This window comes from Taurulus bubalis, assembly GCF_910589615.1.
Source record: "Taurulus bubalis genome assembly, chromosome: 3".
NCBI classification, from domain to species: Eukaryota; Metazoa; Chordata; class Actinopteri; order Perciformes; family Cottidae; genus Taurulus; species Taurulus bubalis.
Window position 1 is genome coordinate 28,497,367 of NC_136591.1, and position 14,866 is coordinate 28,512,232.

Consider the following 14,866-nt stretch of genomic DNA (forward strand, 5'->3'; position numbering starts at 1 on the left):
TTTGTGACTAGAATGTTATTACGCAAATGAAGGAGGTGAAAGTAATTATGAAGCAACACAAAATATAATGGCTCATTGCACACACACACAGTGCACTGATGTGTGTCAAGCAGAGTGTTGATAAAATGCAGAAACGAAGTATACAACCATACAAAGATACAGATAATATTGGAGCATAATATTTTTTCAGTCTCTCAGTAAAACAAAGATGATACTTTGAACGCAAACCAAGAAAAATATAACTGAGACCAGTAATAGTGGTAGCATCATTAAGCATAGTTAGCTATAATCCATATTTTTTTTAAATAATGTATCAAATGAGAATTTGAAAGGGGTTGCTAAGAGTGATGAGCCCATATAGCAAATTATCACCTGCATCTGTATCTCCTCTGGGCGGATCTTTTATGAAGAGTTTCAGCTCGTTGTTTAGCTGCCTGACCTGCAACTTTACTGTTTTGATTCACAAAGCACTAAACGCCCACTGAACACTATCTGCTCAGCAACAAGCCGGAGAAAGACACAGTTAGAGACTAGCTGTGAAACATATTGAAGCATTCAGAAGCTAAAAAGCCAGATGTTTCCCTTTAGGAGTTAGATACCATGAAACAGAGCAAAAAGAGAATATTTGACTAATGGTCAATATTTGCCAGATGGCCAAAAACAACTCCAACTGTCTGCTAACAAGTTTGCCGTATGAACCTAAGCGGTTAAAATAATATTTAAAAGTTTGCCCTCGAGTGGCGAAAAATCTGTTATTGCCGGTCTAAGCATAACTGCTTGTTTTTATGCACTAGCTGATAAGACACTGCCTTAATACTAACCCACTAATCTAGTTTTGAGAAATGTGTCTGCTTTCATTGAAATATGAATTATTGATCTGCAGATGAATATGATACCTAATTCCGTAGAGAAAGCTTTGATGTAGCCTTTCCACACCTTCCTGCTTTAATCAAATTAGTGTAATACGAATAGTTGGCGCTTTTATATCATTTCAGTGTGACATTTATGATCCATCATCTGAAAACATAGATTATTTTTTTTCTTTTGTGATGGTCTGGACCTCTAGGGGAGATATCCATGTGGAGTTGAGTTCACCACAAAAAGCCTTTTTGTTATGTCTGTAGTATTGTGCAGTTTAGTTTGAGCAAGTCTCTCTTTTAGCAGAGCAGCACAGAAACTAGAAAGAGGCAATGATGTCATCTGAAGATAATTAGGCTTCAACAAAAACACTCGGAGATATGGGCACACTGTCAGTTTCAGCTGTGAGCAATTAATTCAAAATAAATCCTTTGGATGGGATTAATCAACAAATATTCTCAGAGCAATGTAACCAGATGACATAATCATTCCAAGTGATGTAGCCTCTTGCAGTAGCCATTTATCATGCAAGTAGCCATATATGGTTATTTCCCTCACAAAGTATTTCAATGAGTGCCCTATAAAGGGGGTGTTAGTAGTGTGCACACTTCATAGCTGATGACTGCCTTTTAAATTATGCTGATGGCATACGTCTTTACCTGCAGAAATCAGTCACAATCAGTGCAGTGGCGGTTGTTGTCAGTCCATGTATTGTATTCCCAGGTCGGATCTGTCAGCGGTGGTACATGAGCATGTTGTTTGTTCAACTTTCATTTGGGTTGTTTCACAATCAAGCACTTTAAATTCACTTTTGTAAGCATAACCGCAATCTTTCTATAATTGTAACCAAGTGTTTTAGTTATCTTAACTACACTCTATTTGCCATTTTCAGATATTTTATAAATCATTCTGAAACTGTCAATGAACGTAATCCCAGGTTTAACAGAATAGTCTGGCAATAGCTCTGACAAACTGTTGTTCTTGATACCACCAGATGGCCCAAAAATAAGACTTTTCAAATCCTACACGTAGTGGCTTCAATTGAATAGATCTGCAACAAGACTATGTTTGAACTACAGTATGTGAGTGGTGCCAAACTGGACTAGATCAACATCAAAATAGTCCCAGTTCTGCCAAAAACAAGGCACCTCGCAGCTAAAGTGTCCAGATATGTCTTTCTGTGGTTTTGACAAGGGATACGAACGCAGCATCAGCATATTTACAAAAGAACAAATGCATTGTTAACTCGAAGTCTACACTGAGATAATTCCAAAACAGTAAAGTATACAAAGGGCACTAATAGCACCTGGATGTTATTGTGATTTATGCATTTGTGATCAATCTGGTGAATTTATTTATGATGTGGAAAATGTATTTTGTTGATGCGTCTGTAAATAAATGGAAGCCTGAAGTGGTCTACTTAGAGGTACTTTAGATTACAGTTCTTATAAATAATGCAAGATGAAGCCGGCAGTTTGATTGAAGATGTATCCAAGGATGAATAGAGGGCATTTAACTAGGTGGTGTTTTAGAGTATGAAAAAGCATTTCATGCCACAAGCAGACCAATTTTCAAGTTCTCCTCAGTGGAAGTACATTTAAAATCAGTAGTTATGATTGCTTGTTTACACCCTTTAGACAAACCCTTGCTTCACTGAAATGGCAAAAGGTCAGGCCATTTAGAGAAGCACTTCCTTCATATGTGGTGATCAAACTGCACTTATACTTAACTCAAAGGTATCATTGCTGCTTGCTCTAAATGAGTTTCAGCAGCAGTTCAATTGCATGTTATTTGAATATCTTATGAAAGATTCACGAGCTGATTGTGTTACATTGCTCAGTAATGTCCCCAACTCTAGCAATTTCCTACCGACACACTGATTGCATTATGAAACTCAACAGCTGGGATAATTTTACAATAAAATGGCATTCTTTTTAAGTGTTGTGTTCATGTCGTTTGTGTGATGGCACTGGCATATTTTTGGGAAATATATAAATTATGTGGGATATTTTAATTATATAGAGCTATGTATTCTGCTAGCTTTCAAGGAGTTTTTAATATTAGAAATTGGCAACATTGCAGTTCCCTCCATCGGTGTACTTATTGTACAAAAAAACAGTAAATCATATTGAATTATCATGATGACTTTTAAAATGATACACTATCCATACTTTGACATAGCGGACACTTCACAACTATGTTCTCCAGAGATAGTAACCAAGAAATGAAGAAGGAACAAACCAGACAACTGATTGAATGAACCGCTAACATGTTATTCAAACACTATATAATGTATGGTAATTAATGTTACATCACGCTGCTTAATATTAGCCGTGACTCATATGTTCCTAGAAGCCTATGAATTGTTCCAAAGGACTCTAATATGTACACAGTGCTACAACATGGCTCAAATTAATAGTGCGACTTTAAAGGCTCGGGGTGTAGCTCATTTGATGAAAATCAACGTCCTGAAAGATAGAAAGAAACAGCAAACAGGACACAGACCCCTAGTGGAAGGGGTTGAAGTGCATCCCCCAGCCAATCAACCAATCTCCACTTTGCAACCTAGCAACTCCAACATGTGGTGAAGCATTTAATAGAGCTGAGGAGGATAGATTGCCAGAGAGATTACACAGTATGATTTAAAAGCAAGGCTTTTGTAACTGGAATATAAACTGGAATTTCTATTACAAGCTACCACAAAGCACAGCCCCAAACTACCATCCACAAGTTTCTCTAAAATAAGGCTCACTAACCAACCAAGTAGTACGGTTAAATGATAAACGGACCTGTACTTGCAAATCTCTGTGGTGACCACTCAAAGGGCTTTAACACTTGTTATCATTCACACCCATGCTGATGGCAGGGGGCTATGCATCAGTACTAGCTAACCATTCATGCACCTAATAGGCTTCTGATCCTGAAATCAGTATCTGCACATACTTACAACCAGCAGAGCCAACCTCACTTCACGAATCTAAACCTGATCACTCAAGTTAGGACTAGCCCATATGTTACAACCCGGCTCAAAGGCTGCAACATGAATGGGAGACCAAATTAGTTAAAAGTAATGAGTATATGTATTTAAAAAACACATAAGCTAAACTAAACAAACATGGAGAGTCAGTAATCAGTAATGTCAGCATGTATAAAAAATAATAAATAAATTAACTAAACAGCATCCGTGTGAGCAAAGGAAAAACAGACGGGCAATGATCAGGTGCGGGTGAGATTGTATCTCCTCAAATAGAGTGGTGTGTCATAAAATTGTGAAATGCAATCATGCATAATGTATAGAATCATTATTCCATTTGGATTTGAGAGTAGAGGTGAAGGTGTGAGGGCTGACAGAAATTGTCATTCCCTCTGATTTTGTTATATATATATATATATATATATATATATATATATATATGTGTGTGTGTGTGTGTGTGTGTGTGTGTGTGTGTGTGTGTGTGTGTGTGTGTGTGTTATGTTATATTTATTTTTATTCATGTATTATTATATATTTTTAATGAAAAAATGAATTAATGATACTTAAATCCCTAAAGCCTGTTATGTTTCAAGATGTCGACCATATGTTTGTAAAAAGAATCATCTTAAAACAATTGAAACTGCCATGGGAAAAGGTGTGGTTATATGTTACCTTATTTGTCCAAAAACTTCCTCAGACTTAAAAGTTACTTTTTCTGACAAGTTAACCCCTAAATATGTAACATATTTACACGCACTTACACATTATTCATATTCCACACACCTAAGCGCAGTCTGCAACAAATGTAGTCTTCTTTACGTATCAATAAAAGTAATTAGTTAAAAACGACAACGAATCAACTGCATTTAAAACTCCTCCTCGCGGAGAAAACCAGTATCTTCGCTCGCCCCCAACACTCAGTGAATAATACATGTTGTACAGTGTAACTCAGTATCTCAGGGAGTGAGTGAGTGAGTTAGCCTACAGTATGTAGGATGCTGGGTGACGCTGGTGTGGACCAAAAGGCTGCTGCCTCGCTCACATAAGGATGGAGGTGTTGCGTCACGGTACAGCGATGGATTTCCCTGCTTTTGGTCACATTTGTCTGGCGCGTTGTGAAATTCCGGAAGACGGACATAACATCTGAAGGATTGTTTGCCCAATTCACCAAATTCACGTGTTGGAGACTTATTTTCAAAAACACTGAGGGGCTTGGCACCCTTGGAGATTGTGGTTCGTAAACTTTGTGGCTTTGTAGGAACAGTATGCGTTGATATAACCTGGCGTCTTTGCGGGGCTGATGTCACTCGTTTTTCTTGCTGTTATTAAGGAACGTAAGGAACGTTATTAAGGAACGTAAATCGGTTTGAAATGTCCGACTTCCACAACAGGAGCCAAACCAGCACACGTCGCAGTGACTACGTGTGGCAGTATGAGTATTATGACGACGAGGAGCCAGTGTCTTTTGAGGGACTCAAAGCGCACAGATGTAAGCTGAAGACAACTGTATCGTGAGACAATCTTCCATTGCTTTTACTGTGTGTGTGTTTGTGTGTGTGCGTGTGTGTGTGTGTGTGTGTGTGTGTGTGTGCGCGCGCGCGCCCTCGTGCTTTTCAGTGTGTGCGAGTGTGTTTGTCCGTGCCATGTCTGTGTGCCAGCAAACAGGCATTACGCACCTTTACAGCTGTTCATTAGTAATGATTAATTACCCCCTGCACATTTCACTCCTTGATGTATTGCTTCAGATGAAGAGTGACACACATTACTTGTTCCTCAATAAACAAATGATCTAGCAGCAATATTTCAGGCATGATGCACCTCTGCCATTTTAAACTCTAATAGTAATGATTAAGCTACTTAAAGAGACAATAAATGTCCAGCAGCAAATATATACAGTTTGATAACAGGCTGAGATCAAGTTATAAAGTATAAAGTATAAGTGTATATAAAGTCCTGAATGCTCATTTTAACTCAGTAATTTAGGATTTTGCTCTCAGAGAGAGATGAATCTAAAAGGAGCAGAGAGATGGCTTTAATGATTATCATTAAATGATCTACTAAAATATGGTTCTCTCTTCTCTGACATTTTAGACTCCATTGTCATCGGCTTCTGGGTCGGACTTGCTGTGTTTGTCATTTTCATGTTCTTTGTCCTCACGCTGCTCACAAAGACAGGAGCGCCACATCAAGAGTGAGTATATCAGGAGGTCCACAGCCCATGTTTCACTTTCACATCTGGCCCCACAGCGATAGTTTCAGCACCAACGTTTCAACGATGAGAGCTGAACCAATTCAGCTCTCACGTCTCATCTCAGAGCTAAGGCTGCTTTCATGTCTGAGGCTGAGCTTATGATGTGTGCGGCAGCACTGAGGGAGAGGATTGTATTGAGTGACAGGTATTCATTTACTATTCTGATAAAAGATTAGATTAGTGCTGGGAAGATTTTTTTGTATTTTAGTATTCCGCGCAGATTGGACAATAGTGAAAAGGAAGAAAACAAGACATGAAATACTGAATTGTTTAGCAGCAGATTCATTCAGGACTAAAATACCATAAAAGCAGCTGATAATTATAATTGAATATTAGCATTTTCCTGCTTCAATGTCACTTCGCTGCTGCGCTCTTTGTCTCTCAACAGAAACCCAGATTCGGCTGAAAAGCGTCATCGACCAGGCAGCTGTTTGGTAGACATCGGTAGTCCCCAGGACGAAAATGGCGAAGCCTTCTCTCGTCCTTTGCTAACTGAGTCACGCTCATATTTTCACTTCTACATCAACAAAGAGGATCAGAGTAATGGGAAGCAAAAACCAGAGCACAAGCGGGTTGGAAAGCCCAGCGGGGCCCGAGCCCAGCAGGGGACCAGAGGGATCAGCTCCTCTGGGATGGACGAGATGGAAGACGATGCTGAGGAGGCGGAGGAACACCAACCCCTAACGGGACTAATAGAGGAGAGTAAGACAGACAGAGAATGTGCCTTCTTTTCTCATTTCAACATCCCTAACTTTGTGAACTTGGAGCATAGTTCAACACTTGGAGAAGAAGATCTTCTGTATGAGCCGTCGGTCATACTGGAGCGCCAGTCTCACTCTCAGGATGCTCACTGTGACAGTCACTAAGTCTGTTTATACAAACACATCACAGGCATATACTTATTTTCTTTGCTTTCACATCGACATTAGTGATTTGAGAGAGGGAAACATACACAACTGCCACACAGCTAGTTTTGCTATGAAGCGATTTAGCCTGGAAAATGTTGATCCTTTTCAGCAAGCATACATTCAGATCAACCAGAAAAAGGGCAAAAAAGATCGCTCATCATTCCATATTAAGTGTGCCTCACAGTTATGCGATGACATTTCTTCCCAATGATAAAATTGCCTCACAAATAGCATTTTACTTTGAGTACTAGGCTCCTCTCAATTGGATGCGGCTGTATTCTACCTGAACTGGATGTCTGCTTTGTATAATTTATTCTGCTATTTATGCCATCATGCTTTCTTGTGCAATGATAATGGACATTATTGCTCTAAAGGACACATATTCCAGAGGGTCTACCAACAAGATTAAAGGCATAGAATGTAATCATTTCAAGGTGATGTGTACTTTAACCGTGATTAGCAGCAAGGTAGTGTCGGTCCTTGGGATGACAATGTGATATAATACTGTTGTAGACAGATCTCTTCATATATTATTATATTATTATTATTTATATATAAATTATTATTATTATTATTTATATATAAATATGTGTGATTGTCCAAATAAAGCCTAAACGATTTTGGTCATTCAACTCAACACTGGTGTTGTGTAGCCTTTTCTGAGCATTACACATTATGAAATCACAATCAGATTTAGAATTCCCTCAAGCTTTGTCAGAGGAAATAACAATAAACAAAAATGTTAAGCTGCTCTAATAGATAGTTGTATAAACTCAGCATCTAGTAGTTTTTTATTTGGGCCTGCAAATAGACTGGCTTGGTTCACGCTCACAGGTCCAGCAGAAAAGAATCGGGTAAACTGGTATATGCCCAGCAAAAAATGGCACAGGAACTTAACTAATGAAGTAGAGCATTTAACAACTAAAGAAACACATATTTCTCACAGGAGTTTGTGGTGCTGACACGAGAATGAATATTGGAGGTGGTCAGAGAGACAACTCCAAATCAATGCTAACGTTGCTCTGCGTCAGCTGGATGGGAAAATAAACTAAACCAACTTTAGGGGGATAATATCGTGCTGTGGTTGAGTTAAAGTAGTATTTTTGGAGTCGTCTGTGATAATGTAGAAGAACATTTGTTTTAAAATAAGCAGGATCAAATTAAATGTCCTTAAAGATGCTATATTTAGAATTCAGAGTACATCTATTGCCTCCACGCAGCTTTTAGCATGGCGCCGGCTGAGCCAGCAGCTCGAAGCGAACGGTGCAAACAGTGCAAACAACAATGTTGCTGGGGCGTGATGCTGTGTTGGGACGGTGTGTTTTCAGCATTCATTGTCGTATGACCACCGTGCAGAACAGCAGCGATTAGCTATGTGGGGCACACACACACACTTAGACTCACGTGCACTTACAGCAGACCTGCCACAGCAACAAAGCACAGACAAGATTGATTGGACTACAACACATAGGCGGAGAGTGATTTAATTCTCTGTTCAGTCATTAGTCCCGTATGTCTTTTCAAAGCAAATTTATACAAATAATAAATTGCTGCGATATTAATTCTCTAAACTTCGAATGTAGCACATTTTAAATGTGTTGGTAATAACTTACATTTTGTGGATAATGGACATAAGACATGAACTATACACACATGAGCTGAGCCGCGCTGCACTCCTTAATTCATGTAGAAATCTTATTTGCAGTCAAAATAAATGTAATTACTTTAAGCCATGTCCATCGATGATTATGCAAAGGAACATTGCAGGCCATTATTGTCACTCTTCAGCAAGTACTAGAGATTGTATATATGGAGAGTCTATCAACATTAATGTGACACTGACTTCAGCAAATCAGTCATTTAACAAACTATAGCACATTAATCATTTTCAGGATGTGACAGGAGAAATAAATGTTCAATAATCTAGTATGCTGTCCTCTCACATAACATGTTTTTTTTTGATGAATCGTTATTTTCCGAGAACCATTTGCAGGTAAATGCTATTCTATCATTTTCCTTAAACTTTTTACAAAAGCACTACTTCATTATTTTCTCAACAATGAAATGTCACGGCAGCTGACAAGAGGATAGAGATCAGGTATGAAGCTCAAATGGTTCTGAACAAGCAATGCCAGATTTAAAGGGCTCCAATGGTGCATTGAGCATCAACAACCAATGGAGGGGGCAATAGAGTGTTATCAATTTCATGCAGTCTGCCATTTGCTCTTCCTCCTATACGGCCCAAGGTGGGAGGATTTGTGGTTGACAGTTGGTGAGCTGGAATGATGCTTCAACAACTGAGCAGCAACCCGGGGAGAGAGAAGGGAAAACATTTTAAGTTCTGTTGACAAAGAAAATTATCTGGGATCTGACGGGTGTTCATAACACAATGTCAATCTTATGGTCGTTACATTTTTCGGCTGCAAGAAAACGACATACAACATATTTCTGTCTCATTCACTCTGTGAGCGAGGGCAATGTTGTAAAAAAATATCTACAAGACAACATGAACCACAGCTTGAAAGATAATCACTGAGTAAGACATGTATTGAAGAAGCTTCTTAAAAGCCTCTGTGCTGTAGAAGTATGACTAAACGTTTATCCTGCATTAGCCTTTATCTACTCAAAGATACTCTTTGTTTTGTGGCATTCCTGTTCTGAAGAGTTACCTAAACAATCACAGTTGCTGGTTGTCTGAGAATGTAAGCATTCTTCTCATCAGTGGGACTGAAAGTTTCAAAACAGATGTACAACATAAATACACCATAATGGTCCCTGCTGATGACTCACTGCACCAACCCATAAAGGCTCCTCTATTGCTCTCTCTGCAGCAGACTGCTAAGTAGAGTGTAGGAGAGAGATTGGGGCCATTTGTTCCAATAAAACTATTTCAAAGTCTTAAACACACTCATTAGACTTGCTCTTATTGTCTCCTGAGAAAAACCTAATGGATTTCCGTGATGACCAAACCTAGTGCCAGCTGATTTAAATGCCAATAACCCTTCTCTACTGAACTTAATCTATATATAGTTTAAACATAACAGTTCACATTCTCCTCATTGAGTTTAAATTGGTGACATGCACATGGGCAGACACATTGCTTTTGTTTCTTCGTACTCATGTACTTGTTTCTTTGAATATTGTTGCTAGTATCTTAGATTATATTAGCACATACATTTTGTTTACTTCTTTACAGTCAAACGTTTTTTTATTTGTAGTTAAATTTGACTTTAAGGTGCTATATTCCGACAATATTTTATGATTGAAGGATTGCTTTTACATGGCTCTCAACATTGCACCGGTTGAGACCGGTATGAGAGCAGAGCATAACAGAGGTGATTAGCGCGCTAGTGGGGCAAACACACTAGCATGCATGTCCAGACCGGCTACGTGACTGAAGCGCAAAGAAACTTGGATTATAACACTCACAGAGGGAGTGTGACTTTCTTCTCTGCTCAGGTAGACATTACTCCACTGTATCTTTACAAAGCAAATAGTTGTAGGCTGCTACATTAATGCTTTGAATTTCTAATTTAGCCCATTACAATTATTCTACTGTGTATTTCTCTGAGTTACCAGTGCGCTGCTGGTTACTACTTTACACTAGTAATCCTGGAGGGACATCTATGCAGGCCAGAGTAAAAGACGTGCCCCTAAAGCAGAGCTGTCAAATACAGGAAGTGGACAGTCAAAATGTACCAAGTGCCCACCACATTAGGGAGGGGTCATTGGGATTTGTATTTTGGAAATTTTCTTAATTTCCCGAGACTATAGTTTGTTTTTGTGTTTGTTTTATAACAACAATATTTATATGGATTGGCAAATTGTCCTGTTTTCTTGAATATGTAGTTTAGTTGGTAGTGTTTGTCTTTGTCTTCAACATTATATATAAGTTCTCCTTTAGTTTATGTTTTTAGTTTAGATCTGTTTAGTTAACCCCTTTTTTGGGCCCAGAACCATGTTACGTATTTTATCACTTTTTGTATCCAACTGTGGCTGCTCGAGCTTGTCAACCCAGATTATACCTTGAGATAACCATAAATGTGCATAATTTGGCTTTTTTAATGATTTAGCCACAATAGTTTTTATTTTCTTCCTTTTTCATTGTTGTTTTTTTTTTTTGAGTGCCTGGTTTTCCTTCCTGTTTACCCTGTTTTCTTCCCATTTTCTAAGAGCACCTGACACAATTTTGATCTTGAGTAAGTACACAAAGCAAGCAGTCTCTCTTTCCAACCATCTATATGCCTTTTAAACTGTTGCACTGAAGATAATTTGCTGTATCAAACCAATCAAAAATGCATTTTTAAACTTGGCATGTCACTATTTTATATAGTGGGTCTTTATGATATCAATATTGGATCAAAACAAGATGTAATCAATGGTCACATTTCATTTTCTCCCATACTACAAAAGTCTGACCATCCTAAAATGGGCAGCTTTACATCCACTTGGATCATAGTTCCAATCCTATTTGAAAAGTCGAAAGACAAATAGGCAGACGGTTTCCATGGAACTAATCTTGAGAATAAAACATCCAGGAGCCTTTCTGCATCACAATAAAACCGACAATGTATTCTTATTCTAACTTTAGCCTATTGACTCTGGCCCTAGCAGCCTGCTTATTCAAGTCTCTCGCCAAGCAGGACAAATCTGGGTGGATACAGAGAATGAGTAATTCTTTCTCTCTCCCTCAACAACAACAAAGCGGCTGTTTACCCACAGTGGAGCTGCTCTGTGTAACACAAGGAGACCGCTCGCCGTGAGCAGCTGCCAGGTAAGCATGTCTGTAACTGTGTAGATGTGACACAGCGCCATGCTGAAAACGGTTCTTGGCACATGCTGGAAAACGTATCCCTGGATGAACCGATGCCTCGTTAAAAAACAAAAACAGCATAACCTCTTATTACACTGCATATTATAAATGGAGTCAATACAAGTTTCAGCCCCTACACATTTGCATATTCACTGTGTAACAAGCTCTAGGGTAAATACAGGTCAGGAGTTAAAGAGACATTAAATGGTGCATTTCACCCCAGTGTTTTTTCACACGTCTGTATTGTTTCATCAACTGCTTGTTTAATTAGCTTCAAACCAGAAAAACTAGACTTCCACTCCTCTGAGCGATAATTGTAATAAGTGCCATAATTTGTATATGTTGCCTCCGAATATTGGCACAGTTTGGTACACCAAAACTTGTTCTAAATGCATGAAATAAGAAAGGTTGATTTTGTTTTTTAAAACCTATGCCAATTTTCTTTCCCCACATAAAAAATATCTGTCTGAACAGACACCAAAGTAGTTTGCTATATGAGAAAAAAACAAGGTGATGTGTAAATATTTCATGGGGTGTAGTGAGGCAGGTTTCAGCTTCTGTGGCACATTAATAAATCATGGGAAAGATAGAGAAAGGGAGACACAGAGATAGCATATATTTGCATGTGAATGTGTAGAGGTGTGTTCAGCGTGCATAATGTCTGTGTGTGTGTGCGTGTGTGTGTGTGTGTGTGTGTGTGTGCGTGTGTGTGTGCGTGTGCGTGTGTGTGTGCATGTGTGTGTGTGTGTGTGTGTGTGTGTGTGTGTGTGTGTGTGTGTGAATACAATAAAAGCGAATAAAAGGTGTAGGAATAGCCATTGGATTTAAAAGTGGGATCTTTAACCAGATTAAGTTAATGCAGGTTCTGAGAGGCCTGAAATAACAATAACATAATACCTGTAAGAGAGAATCCATAAGTAAAAATATGCAGTCTTTATTTCAGTGAAAAATAGTAGCCTGTGTCTATATGGGAACAACCCACAATCCTTAGAAACACAATCACAGCTAACGTTTTGTTTGCAGCCTTAACAAAGTTGCACAATAAACCGCCAGAGCTGTGTCACGGTGCTCAAAGCCTAGGGGTGTGTACCTGGCCCGGGCAGATTCCACCTGAGTCTCAGCCCTCATTAACACTGAGGAAAAAACTAAATAACACTCCTAAAGCCCAAAGCTGCATTCACAATGTCGTCTCTGTCGTAGGATACACCCAAGAGCGAGTCTTTATATGTTTTCATGTTAAACCGTACGTTACTAAATATTAATTAGAAGCAGGGACAGGTTACCACACATAGGCGGCGGAGCTCTGAAAGGCTTTATTCCGTTTGAGGGCTTTCGCAGCGGCTATTTAACCGGTGTATTCCCGAGACAACCGAGAAATCAAGAAGCACTAATCATGGTAAGCGCTCTCTCTCTCTTTCTCTCTCTGTCTCTGCTCGTGTTTGTAAAGAAGTGAACTGACGGCTTGTGGGCCTTTCGGTCATAGACTTTGGGTCCATTGTTTATTTTAGGGTTAGGGCTTGAAACCTGTTCGACCTCCACCAGGCTCGCGTACGTGGACTCAGGCTGTCAAACAGCTTTTCAAATTAAATTAATGAGCGAAATGTTATCTCGTAATTATCTGTAATGGCAATTTCATATGTCAACACATACATCGTAATATATGTGTTATGCAAACGTTAATGACCTGTAATGACAAAACCGTTAAATGTCTAAAATTATGAGTTTTTTTAATCCAATAAATACCAGAGCCCCTCCCACACCTAAGGCAGTCTGTGTTGACACATTGAAAAGTGAAAAAATTAAGCCTGAATTAAAACTTTTGCCATGTAACGTTTGCTATATTTGATTGAAAATGCAAAAAAAGTCGCGATAAAACAACAAAGCTGCAGAAAAAGTATTTTAAGGGTTAAATTCCTCGACTAAGCAACTTGGAAACACTGAGTTGAGCTGCGCCCGCCAAATGAAACAAGAGCCCGCAGGTTTGGAGAGCCAAAAACCGAATCCAACAGGCCCTGAAAGCCACACAGTCAGTGCGTCATTTCCCCTGGAAAAGTGTGTTTGAACGTTGCCTCTCGGTGCCTTCATCTGCTACGATAAATGCAGGAACTTTTAGTTCTGGGCTGCTTCAGCAAAGCTTTAAGACAGCAGTGTCACTTTAGTTTAATAAACCAGAGTTATTGCATCTATTTCCAAACTGTAATGTTCACGCATGTTTATGTATCCATTATTAGACACAATAGGTATATTGTGGACCACTTTGAAAAGTTATAATGCTGATTTTACTCAAACTCAAGTTCCATATGTTTGTACTTTATTAACCAACTTGGTCTTTTCTACAAGATGAAATTTGGACTCTCTTAGCCTGAGGTCTAGCAAGTGTCTCACATATTTGACAGCAAAGTGATACTTTGATACTTGAGGTGCAAAGCTGCAATGCGTCAACATGTGTGTTTCTCTACTCATCAGTGTTTAGCATTCTGTGGAATTAACGTATCTATTATATTACATTCATTAAGTATCTATTCTTGTCTTTCAATTAACAGACATGTTTTTCCGAAGTTGGGAGATGGCTTTATTATATGTACTGATTCATCTCTTTTGTGGTCCACTTTGTATTCCCGAAAAATTACTTGATATTGAAAAGACAAAAAAAAACACACACAAAACACAGTTCTACGGGAAGCTTCAGAAATATTGGAAGTAATAAAAACACTTTATAGATAAATCATAATTATTATACATAATATAAATTGAAATACTCGAGTAAAGAACAATTACCTGGAATTGGTCCTTAAATGCTGAGTAACTTGTGAAGTAAAAGTTACATTCTACCACCCCTAAAAGTATAGTGATTTGAATGTGACTGGCTGAGAGTTGTTAGGAATATATGAATATTGCAGCCCAGTTATACAATACAAACCAGTCTAGCCAGACTAACACATTTAAACAGAATGCAACTGCGGTCAGGTTCACAGTTACACTGGTGTCAGACGTTGACGAGTGGCACGTGAAGGCAACGTTTTACCAGCGCGCTGCGTCATGCGCCGCTGGAGGAGCAGAAC

The 14,866-nt window shown here is 38.8% G+C and overlaps 1 protein-coding gene across 1 annotated transcript; it reads left to right on the forward strand.

The window, feature by feature from the left end:
- Positions 1-5,203: 5,203 nt before the first annotated feature.
- Positions 5,204-6,949, forward strand: LOC306734245 (melanocortin-2 receptor accessory protein 2A-like; the record flags this gene model as incomplete). Its single annotated transcript, XM_079215590.1, has 3 exons — positions 5,204-5,321; positions 5,924-6,023; positions 6,472-6,949. 3 exons carry the CDS (start codon positions 5,204-5,206, stop codon positions 6,947-6,949), a joined length of 696 nt encoding a protein of 231 aa, XP_079071716.1.
- Between the last annotated feature and the right edge of the window lie 7,917 nt (positions 6,950-14,866).